At 37.6% G+C, this 17362-nt stretch overlaps 1 protein-coding gene across 1 annotated transcript in view; it reads left to right on the top strand.

Moving 5' to 3' along the window:
- The window catches only part of LOC103144107 (band 4.1-like protein 1), a 75477-nt gene that overhangs the window by 31176 nt on the left and 26939 nt on the right, over nt 1-17362 (top strand). The window contains exons 12-20 of the mRNA XM_016675752.1: nt 343-378; nt 1607-1651; nt 2520-2729; nt 8506-8636; nt 9141-9316; nt 9683-9921; nt 10541-10576; nt 11805-11849; nt 12718-12867. Of these exons, the coding sequence (XP_016531238.1) occupies nt 343-378; nt 1607-1651; nt 2520-2729; nt 8506-8636; nt 9141-9316; nt 9683-9921; nt 10541-10576; nt 11805-11849; nt 12718-12867 (1068 nt within the window). The remainder of the gene's footprint in view (nt 1-342; nt 379-1606; nt 1652-2519; nt 2730-8505; nt 8637-9140; nt 9317-9682; nt 9922-10540; nt 10577-11804; nt 11850-12717; nt 12868-17362) is intronic.

Here is a 17362-nt window from a genome sequence, read left to right as displayed (position 1 = left end):
CCTAAAACTATCACCATGTTTTGACAGCATGTTATGAGACAGGTAATCTGTGAAAAGATCACCTCTACCTAGCCTTAGCATTCACTGGGAGCTGCACACAAACAGGCATCATTGACAGTACTGAGACCCGCCTCCACTTGGTTCTTAACGGTTATTTCTGTTTAGCACTGGTAGCACTGGAAGAAGGCAAAGGAGCTTAATTTCTCCCTCTATATTTAAAAAAGTATATATATTTTTTAAAATAAAAGTTACATACTGCAGCATTAACTCTTTCTGAGGCTGGAGCCTGGCCTTCTGTCTCTAACACTAGTTCTCTGTTCTTCAACCCTTGCTGGCAATAAGGAGGAGGTTGGCTCCCCAGCTGACAGTAAACAGGAGGTATTTGGTGTCTGTTTATTGGTCTGCACGATGTTTTCAACTATCCATCAGTAAATCTGTCAGATTCTACCTCAGCCCTTAAATGTTCATCTTCCACTTTGCGAGTAAGGCCTCCAAAAAAAGCATCAGTGAAAGAATTTAGCGTCATTGCATAATGTCTGTAATTTATAGCTGCATGAAAATGGAACGGCAAGTGTTATATTTCAATTTCAGTTCAAATTTATTTCTACATGCACCTCGTCTCAAAGCGCTTTACACACAAAGCAGTCAGTTTAGCCCAATCCTGCAGACCTATGTCTATTTATTCAACAATTTAGCACCAAACTGGATTTTGGATCAATAATATTGCTTATTTTGCCGATGTTCGGTTCTGTTTTAAAATGCAATTAATTACAATAAATAATCACAGACACTCTAATTAACATGAATAAAAAAAAAATAATCTGGTCCCACCAGTTAGTCTTAATTCCTGGTACTGGTTGTATTGGATTAAGATGGTTGGTATCAACCAGGTTGTGCTGATTGAACCCACTGATAAACTGATCTTTAGACACCGTCACTAGTTGAAAGAACAGAAAAGTTTGTATTTTAGGTTTTCATAGACTTATTCTCAACTAACCACCAAAAGTATTTAATACCCTACATGTTTCTATAAGGGAGACAAAAACAAAACATTGAATAGTCAATGTTTTGTTTTTTCAGTTGTGTGTAATAACACAACTGAAAAATGGGAAAATAACAAAACAGCAAAAATTAATTCCTAGACTATGGCACTGTTAAAGGCAGAATAGTTGACCTGTGTCCAATGGGAGAAAGTTTATTTCGGTTAAAGTTGAACCAACTTGAACTTGGACAAAATTTCACTCCTATTAACCATTTCTGTTAAGATAACCAGGATAACCAGGGAAAACCAACCCATTTTCATGGAAAACATTCAGCCTCTAGAAAACCTTTGTCAACATTTCATATAAAACTGTCCTGACTTGTTCTTTTGTACAGCGCTTCATGGGTCCATCTGAGGTCTTTCGTTGTGTCTTCATGCTTTCCGTTGTCTCAAATTCCAAAATGTATTTTCTCTCAAAGCACTTTCTTACTTTAATAATTAAGATGTCAGACCTATCTCCTCCCCATCTCCCTGATCCTCCATCTTGTTTCTTCACCTTGTCCTTTTACTGTATGATCTTGCACTCTTCATCTCTTGCACGCCTGTTCTCCTGCCCCAACTCAGCTCTCTCAGTTGGACCAGGAGACCACTCCTCGGCACAAAAAGGAGGTACAACTTCCATGGATTTGGCTCTAGCGATGTCTGCTTTTCATACTGCTTTTGCTTCTGTCTCTTTAACTTGCTGATAATTTATTGCATCCATAAAAGGATGTATTATATTTTGCTCAAGTGTCTGTGAAATATCAGTAGTTTGATTTATTCAACCTTAAAACAAGTGCTTAGATTTAACAGTTCTCAGTTCTACAAATGCACATTCCTAAGACAAACTTTGAATTTGTCTTTATTCCTTTTAGCTTCATTGCTAAAAGGAATAAAGCTTCACTATGGTTCAAGGACACACTTGACAATGTCTCAATTTCTCCTTGAATGACTAAAATAATTATGGAGCTGCCAGAGAAATAATAATAAAAAAAAAAACGTGGTTAAGGAGCATTTCACTCAGAACTGTGAAAAATGTCAATACTCGAGAGAGTATTAAATTATGGTGCTACATGACTGCATCATTGACTTTGTCATCACTCCAAGCACACAAACAAACCAAACAAAACCTTAATAGGAAGCAGAATTTTAATCAGCAAGCAAATTAATAGATGTTTCATATTCATTTTATCATTGAACTTTGGAGCGAGAGCTAGATTAAAATGCTTGTTTGTATCTCTACAAGCAATTCAGCTGGAACCATAATTGTTTTTTTTTTTGTTTTTTTTTTTGGTCCAGTAGCATTAAAGGAGACAAAATAGAAGAGACACAAGCAATAATCTGCTCTCAGCCCGAGTTTAAGCCGATCTTTTGGTGCACATTCCAGCATACGCAGCATTGTCTCCCCGCCTTTTCCTGGTAATGTGAGTTCTATTGTTTAAAGCAAGGCATTGTGAATTACTGCTAACGCCTTCCTCTGTCTTGTGGTGTCCTCCAGTTTCTTGATAAATCTCAGGACGTCTTGCTGAAGCACCAGGCCAGCATCAACGAGCTGAAGAGGGCCCTGAGGGAACCCAACAGCAAGCTGATGGCCAGAGAGAAGCGTCTCTCTGCGACGTCTCCGACGGGAACGCCAGAGAAGAAGGCTGTGAGTAAGGGTAGTGATCGGGTTGCTCTGTGGCTGCCAGTTCTAACACTTGACCCTCTCTGAGAAAGGCCATTGATAGTTTTTATCTGGATGCTTGAATGTTCAATTCTAAATGACTTGCTTTCAAGATGACCTGATTTTAACCCAGACAGTTATGGAAAGTAAAGAAAAGTTCTGCATAATTATAAAGTAGAAGGTAAAAGATTAATAGTTTATTTTGATCTTTTTACAAATACAGAAATCTGAGTATGCATTAATTTAAGGCTGAGTTAAGCAAATTACAAGAATAGAGTCATAATACTATAAGAATAAAGTTGTACTATTACAAGAAGTCATAATATCATGACTTTACTTGTTTTATTTCAACTTTTTTCTTGTATGACTTTTTTCTTATCACTTTATTCTCATATAAATTTATTTTCATAATGTCATGACTTTACTCTCATAATATTGACTTTATTTTTATAATTTTATAATTTTGTTGTCATAACTTTATGTTTTTTATATTTAATTTGTTCTTGGTATGGCCATAATATTCCGTGGTGGTATTCAACTCCCCCTGTCAATACTGCTTCTGTGATTACAATAATCTTTTAGTCTTGCTGCAGATTCTCAAATGGATTCAGCTCTGGGCTTTGTCTAGGCCTTTCTGGAACATAAACATGCTTTGCTCTTTTCTAACCATTCCCCTGCAGATTTGGCTGCGTGTTTATTGCCACTATCTTGCTTTAAGGTGAACCTCCTACTCAGTTCCAAGTCATTTAAATGGGTTTTCTATAAGCGTTCCCCTCCAGCATGACACTGCCACCACTATGTTTCACTGTAGGGATGGTGCTTTCCATCATTATGCATTTAGCCCAAAATGTAAAATATTGAATTTTACATTCTGTTCTACCTGTTTTTCCATAGAAGTCATATGAATAGCCAACTTAGTCAAAGTTGGTAATTGGTTGTACTGGATTTTACTTTGGGGTATAAGAGTAATGGTGGGTTTTAATACAAAAGTATTTCACAATTCTCTGATTTTCTTTTTGTAAAAAAAATGAAAACCATCAAAAACGTTCTGGCCACTTTAACACTCTTTGTGTTTGTCTATCACATAAAATCACTTGCACTTCTCATGTTTGAGTTGTGCATTCATGTGACTTAAACAGTGTAGAAAAATGTCAAGGAGAATTAACAAGATTAGTAAAGCCTGGGTTTCCCTTCATGCACTTCAAATAGCTCTCTCCCTCTGTGGAGATGTTTACACATACCGAAACAATCGGGCACATTTCACTTTCAGACGTATTTAATAGAGTGCATTTTGTGTTGCTCAAGAGTTTCAGGTGTAATCCCTTTAATATCTTGGAGATATTTGTGGCTGGTACTTAATTTGTGGTCTTTGAAAAGAGATTCTCGGTCATGTCTTTCCCCCTTTGATTGCTAATTAGCGACAGCGTTCTTTCTGCCAAATTACAAAAATCGTTTAAGCTTTTATCCCATTCTGGAAACTGAGATTGGAAATCGGATGATGCTTGTGTTTCCCCGTACCTAAGCTGCCCCTCAGTCAATATCTCATTCGCTGTCTGTATCAATCAGATTAAGTTGGAGAAATGTCAAATGTTGTCTGCAATAGAAAATCCAATCAGCAGTGCGCCTCACGCCAGAGAAGCGCCGGTGTTATTGTGTTACTGTGAGGAGAATGCTTGGATCTGTTACACTTTTTAGACTCTGCTCTTTGATGTGGTTTCACAAAAATAATGTCTGATGAATTCATTCCTTTGCTTTTGGAATGTTTGTTTCTGAAGGTGTTTAACACACCAACTGAGTTCCTTTAGTTAATGTATTCAATATCCATTCAACTATTACTAAATGTTTGTTGAATAGTCGTAAAAAGATTATAAAAAAGCAAATGCCTTTTAATATTCAAAGTAAATGTTACAACATGAAATATTTGGTTAACTGCATGAACCCTCACAGCAGTGGTGGGCAGGTACACGTATTGGTGTAGCGCTTTAGCTTAAACGTTAGTTCCACTTAAGCTAAAGCGCTACACCAACACGTTATTTAGTGGAAACTAATGCTAAAGCGCTAACGTCAATTCAGACTATATCTGCCCTTGAAAGACTCCAACCCTCGAACCCCAATTTAATTTTGACAATATGATTTACATTTTCTATTATGCCCTTATATATTGCATTTTTGTATACATCTTGTCCATGTTTTATTTTAGTCCTATATAATTTATGTTTAAAATAAGGTTATTGGGGAAAAAGGACAGAAAGTAAGAAAAGTAAACAGGATTGCTGCATAAGCAGTTTTCACCCATTTTAAATAAGAGAATGAATATAAATGTCTACAACTACCTGAAAATGTCTTTAAGTCTACAACCAAACAGATGGTGATCTTTATTGAACTGAAAGTTTACAAAACAACCAAGTAAATTAGCACTTCAGAATTTATGCGGAAAAACAAGTGAACAGGAAGCTAACTGCACTAAATATTTTCAGAGTTAGCTAAAGCACCAAGCTAATAGAGTGCATTAGCGCTTTAGCGGAAATAAGCCTGCCACTGCCTGACAGCACTATTAAATTATTCAGTTCATGGTTCATTGTTTACTCTGATAATTTGCACTGAATAAAGTCAGCTAATGTTCCATAGACCGAACAATAGCAGCTGGTAGCTAGCCTCCAACAGGCCTCCAAATGACCAATTAGTACCAGTAGAATAGTTTTTTGGACAAATAATCTTCAAGCCTTACTTTTGGAAAAGGCTGGCTTACACACATAAGTAGAGCTGGATGTTGGTGTCAAAGAGGTTCCCTCATGTCTTTATGAACAAATCAACATCAATATCTTGGTTTGCACATGAATGCAGCCACCAGTTTCATTAGAGCGAAGTCTAGTAATTCCTTTAGCTCATGTGGCATTAAGTAAAAACACCAAGTCGAGCCGCCACTGATCTTCATTAATTTGCTCTTATTTTGGACATTTTGTAACAAGGAGAAACTCCTTAATCTCTGGACATAGCTCTCCAAATCTCTGCAAGACTTCCCCTCTCCAGCTAAGCCGTCTCACGTCGGTGTGTAACGGGAGTCCGGAGCAGTTGTGTCTGCTCCCCAACAGCTGTCTTTGAAAGGATCTAGAACAAGGGATTTTGTTGCCACATCTATTATCTCTTTCATGTTTGTCATTTCTGTGCATAATGCTTGTCAAAGTATTATGCAATGATAATTAGAGGAAGTCTGGGAAAGTGTTGTCCTGCCTGAGTAATACTGTTACCAGCGCCTGTTCTGCATTCACAACAAGGCTGCAAAATGACAGAGATAATAGATGTGGCAACAGAATCCCTTGTTCTAGATCCTTTCAAAGACAATTGTAGGGGATCGGACACAACTGCTCCAAACTCTTGTTACGCACGGCTTTGTGGGGGAGGTGAAATCTTGCAGAACTCTGGTGACTTGACTAATTATTGTGAAGAACACTCTCAACATGTCTCCAGAGCTGCTGCATCAAACCGTCACCCATCCTTTCACAGCTCTGTGTAACCACTTGTGACAATTCCGACAAACGTACTTCAAGAATGACATGATGATGAATAAGTAGTACTTTCATTCCCTATTAAAATGGTATGCTTTTGGTGTGACTGGCAATTATATTTTATCTAGTCACTTAGCAGTGACTAGATAAAATATCTAGTCACTGCTATAAGGCCTGGAAAGCTGGCAGGCCTTATATAGGCCTTATATCTGTCTAAGCAAAACTCATAGAGTTTTGCTTAGACTTGCTTCATCTTCATCATGCTAACTTTGAGATGGAGATGCTCAATATATCGGCATTAACATTGATATCACCCAATGTAAGTCATCAAGTAAAACTGGGCTGATATTAACAACCAATGCTTATTTCCATCTTGTTGCCATTTGAATATGTGTTTCTGGAAGGGGAGTCGAGGGTGTTGGCCATGTGGTATTTGTTTGGTCATGTGACNAGCGTTTTGGGGAAATTATAGTCACAGATTTTATAGAATGACTGAAGACTGTTCTCTTCTTTTACTTTTCTCAGTAGTAACGTCCTGCTGTTGATCATGCCACTCGTATGATGTCACATGATCATACGATCCATTGCAGTGTTTGGAAAAAAGCAATGGAAAGTGCAATTTTTAATAAAAAGAAACATATATATTTTAATTGCTGTTTCCATTGAGCAATTTTTATTTTTTGGAATTCCAAGTTGTGCAATTTTATGGTTAATGAAAAGGCATCTATTAAAAACATAAATGCATCTTTATAAAGTTATAGTCATGATATACTGTATACTCTTCAAATAATGGACATGAATATTGTTGTAATTTTGTGTTATTAATGATGCATTTTAACAGCTTCTAGAGACAGAATGATGGTAAAACACACACGTTTCAAATCAACGCTCAGTTGATTGAAACTTGTGTGGAAAACTTATTTTCCACAAACTACTGGAAAATAATCCCTGACGCACAAACTTTGAACTATCAGATCATTCAGATCCATTGTACTCTATCAGCAGAATGTGTGTCAGACTCAAGGATGCAAAAGTGAAAAACTCAGATAAAATCCTACAAGGACAATTTAACTTTATTTCAGGTAATTCAGAATGTGGCTGCTGCTAGAATGTTGTGTATAAATACCCATTCAATAAGTGAATATTATTTATTTCAGGAACTTGTTCACCAAGTGAAACAGATTTTATAGATGAATTACTCTCATAGAGGTGTTTTCCAGCCTGTATTTTTCATAATTATGATTATAGCTAACAAAAACACGACATTTAAAATTAGAATATTACATCAGACAAATAAAACAATTATTTTATAATACAGAGATGATGACTTAATTAAAAGTATGTTTAATAACCATTTGAAGGTTATTTTCAAATGGTACGTTTTATCTGGAAAATTAGTCTCATCAGAATGCATATTTTAATTTATTGAATATGACTGTACTGGTAAATATTGTGCTGATGACATCTGTTGCAATAGACGCCTGTTTTCTTTTTTTCTTGCCTTTCATTTGTGTCTAGCATGAGCTTTTCTTGCTGCGAGACTCCTACTGGCTAACATAAAAAATACAACTTCCAGCTACAGCACTGGAAAAAATTTAGACACAACTACTGACAGCATGTTTCCGAAATTCCATACAAAAACTGAGAAATGGTCAAAATAACGAAAAAGATGCAACGCTTTCAAACCTCAAATAATGCAAATGAAACAAGTTAATTTTCTTTTAGAAACAATACTAATGTTTTAACTCAGGAAGAGTTCATAAATCAACATTTGGTGGAATAACCAGGAGGTTCACTGCAGTAGGCTCTTCATTTTTTCCTTAGCTGAACTATTGCTCTCCAAAGAGTCCTTTGTGATGTGAATATTGTGCACAATGACATTACTATAATGATATATTTGTAAACTATTGTGCATCCCTAAATCGGATTTGCCGTGATCCGTTGCAGATCTGACTTTTTAGAGAAATTGTGCAGAGTATTTTTTTGTTTCAATTCAAAAGCTGCCATATTAGAGTAAGTCTGCAGACTTCCCAGAGACATGTACCATTAACATGTCCTGTATTTTTGGAAGCCGTATCAGATATGAATGTCAAGCCAAGCAGCTGGGCTGCACAGTGAGCCTGTGAGGAAGCCAAATAAAGAAGCCGTTCAGCAGAGCTGCTGCAGCTGCAGCCGCAGCTACAAACTGTAAATATAGACTATGGAATACATTTTTATCCAGGATATTCTGAACTTTTTTTCACCCTTTCTTTGCAGATGCTAATACAATTTCTGAATTTTCCCTCATGTTGATCCAACCCTGACCTCTCCTTTATATTTCTGTGTTTGTGTGTTTCTGGCCCATCCAGTATGAGCAGTTTGAAAGCACCATTGGGTTTAAGCTTCCGAATCACAGAGCCGCCAAGAGACTGTGGAAGGTCTGCATTGAGCACCACACCTTCTTCCGGTGAGAAAAACATTTCAGATTCAGTTCTCATTAGCATTTCTGCACCAACAGTCCCTGGCAAAAGTATTCACTCTAGTTCAAACCCAAAAAAATCATCTGGTTTTTGGTAGAAAGAGAAAAACAATAAATCACGTAAATGACGGTTATTGAGTGTGCTTTAATTTCTCTTACAATTACTTGATTTATTGCTTATTGCGTCAGGTGCAACCATGACAGGGTCAATTCCTATTTATTTTGGGACGACGTTCCCAGAATTCCTTTGAATTTGTTAGCAGAACTCATTACTGAAGTAAAATATTGTTGCTGTCAGTAGTGAAGTTTTCTGAATTTTACTGTTTAAATACAGTTAGCCTTGATATCCTCTTTCTTGTCTTTCTTTCTATCTATCTCTCTCTCTTTCTTTCTTTCTTTCTTTCTTTCTTTACAAATGTTCTGTTCTAAAGCTCTCTCTCTCTCTTCATTTTTGTGTCGTGTAGAAACGTGTGGTGTTTTTTGTTTCCACAGCCTGGTTTCTCCAGAACCTCCTCCTAAGGGCTTCTTGGTGATGGGCTCCAAGTTTCGGTACAGTGGAAGGACGCAGGCTCAGACCAGACAGGCCAGCGCCCTCATTGACCGCCCGGCGCCTCACTTTGAGCGCTCCGCCAGCAGAAGGTACCTGCTGTCCAGGAGCTTGGATGGTGGTGAGTAACTTTGCCTAATGAAGCACCAAAAGAGAGATACAGCGCAGGGTTATTCAAAGCTTTTGCCACAAACTACGAGGTGGTTCATCTGATTTTTATGTTAAATGAGCACAAAGTTGTACAAAACTGAAGAGGGGAGAAAGTAATACAGGCAAACATTTTTTTTACAGTGATGTTTTTTATTCAGCCACTTTTACTTTGATACAGTTACGTAAAAAAGACATCATAAATAGTTCTTATCGTCACTTTTACTGTTATCACAACAGTACTTCAAAATATGGAGATAAAATGCGAAGTAGCTCAGATAGCTAATAGCTGCAGCTCGCTGTCTTCTCCTGTTTGAAACCTTGGCCTTTCTGATCCAAGCAGAGTTCTCGCGGCCTGTGTCGTCCATGTGCGAGAACCACGACGGTCTGTCCCGCCGCAGCGCCAGCGAGCAGCGCCGCCTCCGCAGCCCTTCGGTGGACGAGCAGGAGCAGGAGGCGGAGCTGGAGCCCAGCCTGGAGCAGGACGAGGATGACAGGGACCCAAATCAGAGCCAGGACATGGAGCAGGACAAGGACCAGGACGGCAACACCACGCCGAGCAGAAAGAGGGAAATCAGGGTGAGGAAGCTTCAGCCAGTTTCAAGTCAACTCTGGCTTCTTGAAGTGCAGAGCTGGACAGGAACTGCTGAGGTGATGACGTAAATACAAGCAGAATTAGAAGCTTCTCACTACAACTCAGGTGAGAAGCAGCTTTGCTAGGCTAATGCTAGCCTTTTCTAACTCTTCTCCTTTCACTCCTGTTCACCCAGCTTTCATGCCTTGACTGCACTCCTTATTAATCTGGCTAACTTCACAGCACATAAAGCTGCAGTCTTTTTTTTTTTTTAACATGTTTCCTAAAACTATCACCATGTTTTGACAGCATGTTATGAGACAGGTAATCTGTGAAAAGATCACCTCTACCTAGCCTTAGCATTCACTGGGAGCTGCACACAAACAGGCATCATTGACAGTACTGAGACCCGCCTCCACTTGGTTCTTAACGGTTATTTCTGTTTAGCACTGGTAGCACTGGAAGAAGGCAAAGGAGCTTAATTTCTCCCTCTATATTTAAAAAAGTATATATATTTTTTAAAATAAAAGTTACATACTGCAGCATTAACTCTTTCTGAGGCTGGAGCCTGGCCTTCTGTCTCTAACACTAGTTCTCTGTTCTTCAACCCTTGCTGGCAATAAGGAGGAGGTTGGCTCCCCAGCTGACAGTAAACAGGAGGTATTTGGTGTCTGTTTATTGGTCTGCACGATGTTTTCAACTATCCATCAGTAAATCTGTCAGATTCTACCTCAGCCCTTAAATGTTCATCTTCCACTTTGCGAGTAAGGCCTCCAAAAAAAGCATCAGTGAAAGAATTTAGCGTCATTGCATAATGTCTGTAATTTATAGCTGCATGAAAATGGAACGGCAAGTGTTATATTTCAATTTCAGTTCAAATTTATTTCTACATGCACCTCGTCTCAAAGCGCTTTACACACAAAGCAGTCAGTTTAGCCCAATCCTGCAGACCTATGTCTATTTATTCAACAATTTAGCACCAAACTGGATTTTGGATCAATAATATTGCTTATTTTGCCGATGTTCGGTTCTGTTTTAAAATGCAATTAATTACAATAAATAATCACAGACACTCTAATTAACATGAATAAAAAAAAAATAATCTGGTCCCACCAGTTAGTCTTAATTCCTGGTACTGGTTGTATTGGATTAAGATGGTTGGTATCAACCAGGTTGTGCTGATTGAACCCACTGATAAACTGATCTTTAGACACCGTCACTAGTTGAAAGAACAGAAAAGTTTGTATTTTAGGTTTTCATAGACTTATTCTCAACTAACCACCAAAAGTATTTAATACCCTACATGTTTCTATAAGGGAGACAAAAACAAAACATTGAATAGTCAATGTTTTGTTTTTTCAGTTGTGTGTAATAACACAACTGAAAAATGGGAAAATAACAAAACAGCAAAAATTAATTCCTAGACTATGGCACTGTTAAAGGCAGAATAGTTGACCTGTGTCCAATGGGAGAAAGTTTATTTCGGTTAAAGTTGAACCAACTTGAACTTGGACAAAATTTCACTCCTATTAACCATTTCTGTTAAGATAACCAGGATAACCAGGGAAAACCAACCCATTTTCATGGAAAACATTCAGCCTCTAGAAAACCTTTGTCAACATTTCATATAAAACTGTCCTGACTTGTTCTTTTGTACAGCGCTTCATGGGTCCATCTGAGGTCTTTCGTTGTGTCTTCATGCTTTCCGTTGTCTCAAATTCCAAAATGTATTTTCTCTCAAAGCACTTTCTTACTTTAATAATTAAGATGTCAGACCTATCTCCTCCCCATCTCCCTGATCCTCCATCTTGTTTCTTCACCTTGTCCTTTTACTGTATGATCTTGCACTCTTCATCTCTTGCACGCCTGTTCTCCTGCCCCAACTCAGCTCTCTCAGTTGGACCAGGAGACCACTCCTCGGCACAAAAAGGAGGTACAACTTCCATGGATTTGGCTCTAGCGATGTCTGCTTTTCATACTGCTTTTGCTTCTGTCTCTTTAACTTGCTGATAATTTATTGCATCCATAAAAGGATGTATTATATTTTGCTCAAGTGTCTGTGAAATATCAGTAGTTTGATTTATTCAACCTTAAAACAAGTGCTTAGATTTAACAGTTCTCAGTTCTACAAATGCACATTCCTAAGACAAACTTTGAATTTGTCTTTATTCCTTTTAGCTTCATTGCTAAAAGGAATAAAGCTTCACTATGGTTCAAGGACACACTTGACAATGTCTCAATTTCTCCTTGAATGACTAAAATAATTATGGAGCTGCCAGAGAAATAATAATAAAAAAAAAAACGTGGTTAAGGAGCATTTCACTCAGAACTGTGAAAAATGTCAATACTCGAGAGAGTATTAAATTATGGTGCTACATGACTGCATCATTGACTTTGTCATCACTCCAAGCACACAAACAAACCAAACAAAACCTTAATAGGAAGCAGAATTTTAATCAGCAAGCAAATTAATAGATGTTTCATATTCATTTTATCATTGAACTTTGGAGCGAGAGCTAGATTAAAATGCTTGTTTGTATCTCTACAAGCAATTCAGCTGGAACCATAATTGTTTTTTTTTTTGTTTTTTTTTTTGGTCCAGTAGCATTAAAGGAGACAAAATAGAAGAGACACAAGCAATAATCTGCTCTCAGCCCGAGTTTAAGCCGATCTTTTGGTGCACATTCCAGCATACGCAGCATTGTCTCCCCGCCTTTTCCTGGTAATGTGAGTTCTATTGTTTAAAGCAAGGCATTGTGAATTACTGCTAACGCCTTCCTCTGTCTTGTGGTGTCCTCCAGTTTCTTGATAAATCTCAGGACGTCTTGCTGAAGCACCAGGCCAGCATCAACGAGCTGAAGAGGGCCCTGAGGGAACCCAACAGCAAGCTGATGGCCAGAGAGAAGCGTCTCTCTGCGACGTCTCCGACGGGAACGCCAGAGAAGAAGGCTGTGAGTAAGGGTAGTGATCGGGTTGCTCTGTGGCTGCCAGTTCTAACACTTGACCCTCTCTGAGAAAGGCCATTGATAGTTTTTATCTGGATGCTTGAATGTTCAATTCTAAATGACTTGCTTTCAAGATGACCTGATTTTAACCCAGACAGTTATGGAAAGTAAAGAAAAGTTCTGCATAATTATAAAGTAGAAGGTAAAAGATTAATAGTTTATTTTGATCTTTTTACAAATACAGAAATCTGAGTATGCATTAATTTAAGGCTGAGTTAAGCAAATTACAAGAATAGAGTCATAATACTATAAGAATAAAGTTGTACTATTACAAGAAGTCATAATATCATGACTTTACTTGTTTTATTTCAACTTTTTTCTTGTATGACTTTTTTCTTATCACTTTATTCTCATATAAATTTATTTTCATAATGTCATGACTTTACTCTCATAATATTGACTTTATTTTTATAATTTTATAATTTTGTTGTCATAACTTTATGTTTTTTATATTTAATTTGTTCTTGGTATGGCCATAATATTCCGTGGTGGTATTCAACTCCCCCTGTCAATACTGCTTCTGTGATTACAATAATCTTTTAGTCTTGCTGCAGATTCTCAAATGGATTCAGCTCTGGGCTTTGTCTAGGCCTTTCTGGAACATAAACATGCTTTGCTCTTTTCTAACCATTCCCCTGCAGATTTGGCTGCGTGTTTATTGCCACTATCTTGCTTTAAGGTGAACCTCCTACTCAGTTCCAAGTCATTTAAATGGGTTTTCTATAAGCGTTCCCCTCCAGCATGACACTGCCACCACTATGTTTCACTGTAGGGATGGTGCTTTCCATCATTATGCATTTAGCCCAAAATGTAAAATATTGAATTTTACATTCTGTTCTACCTGTTTTTCCATAGAAGTCATATGAATAGCCAACTTAGTCAAAGTTGGTAATTGGTTGTACTGGATTTTACTTTGGGGTATAAGAGTAATGGTGGGTTTTAATACAAAAGTATTTCACAATTCTCTGATTTTCTTTTTGTAAAAAAAATGAAAACCATCAAAAACGTTCTGGCCACTTTAACACTCTTTGTGTTTGTCTATCACATAAAATCACTTGCACTTCTCATGTTTGAGTTGTGCATTCATGTGACTTAAACAGTGTAGAAAAATGTCAAGGAGAATTAACAAGATTAGTAAAGCCTGGGTTTCCCTTCATGCACTTCAAATAGCTCTCTCCCTCTGTGGAGATGTTTACACATACCGAAACAATCGGGCACATTTCACTTTCAGACGTATTTAATAGAGTGCATTTTGTGTTGCTCAAGAGTTTCAGGTGTAATCCCTTTAATATCTTGGAGATATTTGTGGCTGGTACTTAATTTGTGGTCTTTGAAAAGAGATTCTCGGTCATGTCTTTCCCCCTTTGATTGCTAATTAGCGACAGCGTTCTTTCTGCCAAATTACAAAAATCGTTTAAGCTTTTATCCCATTCTGGAAACTGAGATTGGAAATCGGATGATGCTTGTGTTTCCCCGTACCTAAGCTGCCCCTCAGTCAATATCTCATTCGCTGTCTGTATCAATCAGATTAAGTTGGAGAAATGTCAAATGTTGTCTGCAATAGAAAATCCAATCAGCAGTGCGCCTCACGCCAGAGAAGCGCCGGTGTTATTGTGTTACTGTGAGGAGAATGCTTGGATCTGTTACACTTTTTAGACTCTGCTCTTTGATGTGGTTTCACAAAAATAATGTCTGATGAATTCATTCCTTTGCTTTTGGAATGTTTGTTTCTGAAGGTGTTTAACACACCAACTGAGTTCCTTTAGTTAATGTATTCAATATCCATTCAACTATTACTAAATGTTTGTTGAATAGTCGTAAAAAGATTATAAAAAAGCAAATGCCTTTTAATATTCAAAGTAAATGTTACAACATGAAATATTTGGTTAACTGCATGAACCCTCACAGCAGTGGTGGGCAGGTACACGTATTGGTGTAGCGCTTTAGCTTAAACGTTAGTTCCACTTAAGCTAAAGCGCTACACCAACACGTTATTTAGTGGAAACTAATGCTAAAGCGCTAACGTCAATTCAGACTATATCTGCCCTTGAAAGACTCCAACCCTCGAACCCCAATTTAATTTTGACAATATGATTTACATTTTCTATTATGCCCTTATATATTGCATTTTTGTATACATCTTGTCCATGTTTTATTTTAGTCCTATATAATTTATGTTTAAAATAAGGTTATTGGGGAAAAAGGACAGAAAGTAAGAAAAGTAAACAGGATTGCTGCATAAGCAGTTTTCACCCATTTTAAATAAGAGAATGAATATAAATGTCTAGAACTACCTGAAAATGTCTTTAAGTCTACAACCAAACAGATGGTGATCTTTATTGAACTGAAAGTTTACAAAACAACCAAGTAAATTAGCACTTCAGAATTTATGTGGAAAAACAAGTGAACAGGAAGCTAACTGCACTAAATACACTGCTCAAAAAAATAAAGGGAACACTCAAATAACACATCCTAGATCTGAATGAATGAAATATTCTCATTGAATACTTTGTTCTGTACAAAGTTGAATGTGCTGACAACAAAATCACACAAAAATCATCAATGGAAATCAAATTTAATAACCAATGGAGGCCTGGATTTGGAGCCACACACAAAATTAAAGTGAAATGTTCCCTTTATTTTTTTGAGCAGTATATTTTCAGTTAGCTAAAGCACCAAGCTAATAGAGTGCATTAGCGCTTTAGCGGAAATAAGCCTGCCACTGCCTGACAGCACTATTAAATTATTCAGTTCATGGTTCATTGTTTACTCTGATAATTTGCACTGAATAAAGTCAGCTAATGTTCCATAGACCGAACAATAGCAGCTGGTAGCTAGCCTCCAACAGGCCTCCAAATGACCAATTAGTACCAGTAGAATAGTTTTTTGGACAAATAATCTTCAAGCCTTACTTTGGGAAAAGGCTGCCTTACACACATAAGTAGAGCTGGATGTTGGTGTCAAAGAGGTTCCCTCATGTCTTTATGAACAAATCAACATCAATATCTTGGTTTGCACATGAATGCAGCCACCAGTTTCATTAGAGCGAAGTCTAGTAATTCCTTTAGCTCATGTGGCATTAAGTAAAAACACCAAGTCGAGCCGCCACTGATCTTCATTAATTTGCTCTTATTTTGGACATTTTGTAACAAGGAGAAACTCCTTAATCTCTGGACATAGCTCTCCAAATCTCTGCAAGACTTCCCCTCTCCAGCTAAGCCGTCTCACGTCGGTGTGTAACGGGAGTCCGGAGCAGTTGTGTCTGCTCCCCAACAGCTGACTTTGAAAGGATCTAGAACAAGGGATTTTGTTGCCACATCTATTATCTCTTTCATGTTTGTCATTTCTGTGCATAATGTTTGTCAAAGTATTATGCAATGATAATTAGAGGAAGTCTGGGAAAGTGTTGTCCTGCCTGAGTAATACTGTTACCAGCGCCTGTTCTGCATTCACAACAAGGCTGCAAAATGACAGAGATAATAGATGTGGCAACAAAATCCCTTGTTCTAGATCCTTTCAAAGACAATTGTAGGGGATCGGACACAACTGCTCCAAACTCTTGTTACGCACGGCTTTGTGGGGGAGGTGAAATCTTGCAGAACTCTGGTGACTTGACTAATTATTGTGAAGAACACTCTCAACATCTCTCCAGAGCTGCTGCATCAAACCGTCACCCATCCTTTCACAGCTCTGTGTAACCACTTGTGACAATTCCGACAAACGTACTTCAAGAATGACATGATGATGAATAAGTAGTACTTTCATTCCCTATTAAAATGGTATGCTTTTGGTGTGACTGGCAATTATATTTTATCTAGTCACTTAGCAGTGACTAGATAAAATATCTAGTCACTGCTATAAGGCCTGGAAAGCTAGCAGGCCTTATATAGGCCTTATATCTGTCTAAGCAAAACTCATGGAGTTTTGCTTAGACTTGCTTCATCTTCATCATGCTAACTTTGAGATGGAGATGCTCAATATATCGGCATTAACATTGATATCACCCAATGTAAGTCATCAAGTAAACTGGGCTGATATTAACAACCAATGCTTATTTCCATCTTGTTGCCATTTGAATATGTGTTTCTGGAAGGGGAGTCGAGGGTGTTGGCCATGTGGTATTTGTTTGGTCATGTGACAGTAACGGTGATGCAGCAAAGGATTGCTGGGAGTTTAATTGAAGTAGAGAAGCAATGTCTGTAGTGTGGTTGTTTTTGAGTCGAGAGGGTAGTGATATGTATGCCATATTTAGGGCTAGGACTTTAATCTTTTCATTTTGATTAATTCATTACATAAATTTCAATGTGTTAAAATTTGTAATGCAATTAATCAAGGTTTTTTTTTTTCAATCAATTATTTTTTCATGCTAAAGAAACAAACAAAGGTTCCAGTCCTGAGCTGGAACATTTACATCTCATGTCTGGTACCACCACGAGTGACA

Source organism: Poecilia formosa, unplaced genomic scaffold (genome assembly GCF_000485575.1).
Source record: "Poecilia formosa unplaced genomic scaffold, Poecilia_formosa-5.1.2 Scaffold121, whole genome shotgun sequence".
In the NCBI taxonomy this organism is placed as follows: domain Eukaryota; kingdom Metazoa; phylum Chordata; class Actinopteri; order Cyprinodontiformes; family Poeciliidae; genus Poecilia; species Poecilia formosa.
Note: the sequence above shows the minus strand (reverse complement) of the source record. Positions and strands in the feature narration are given on the sequence as shown.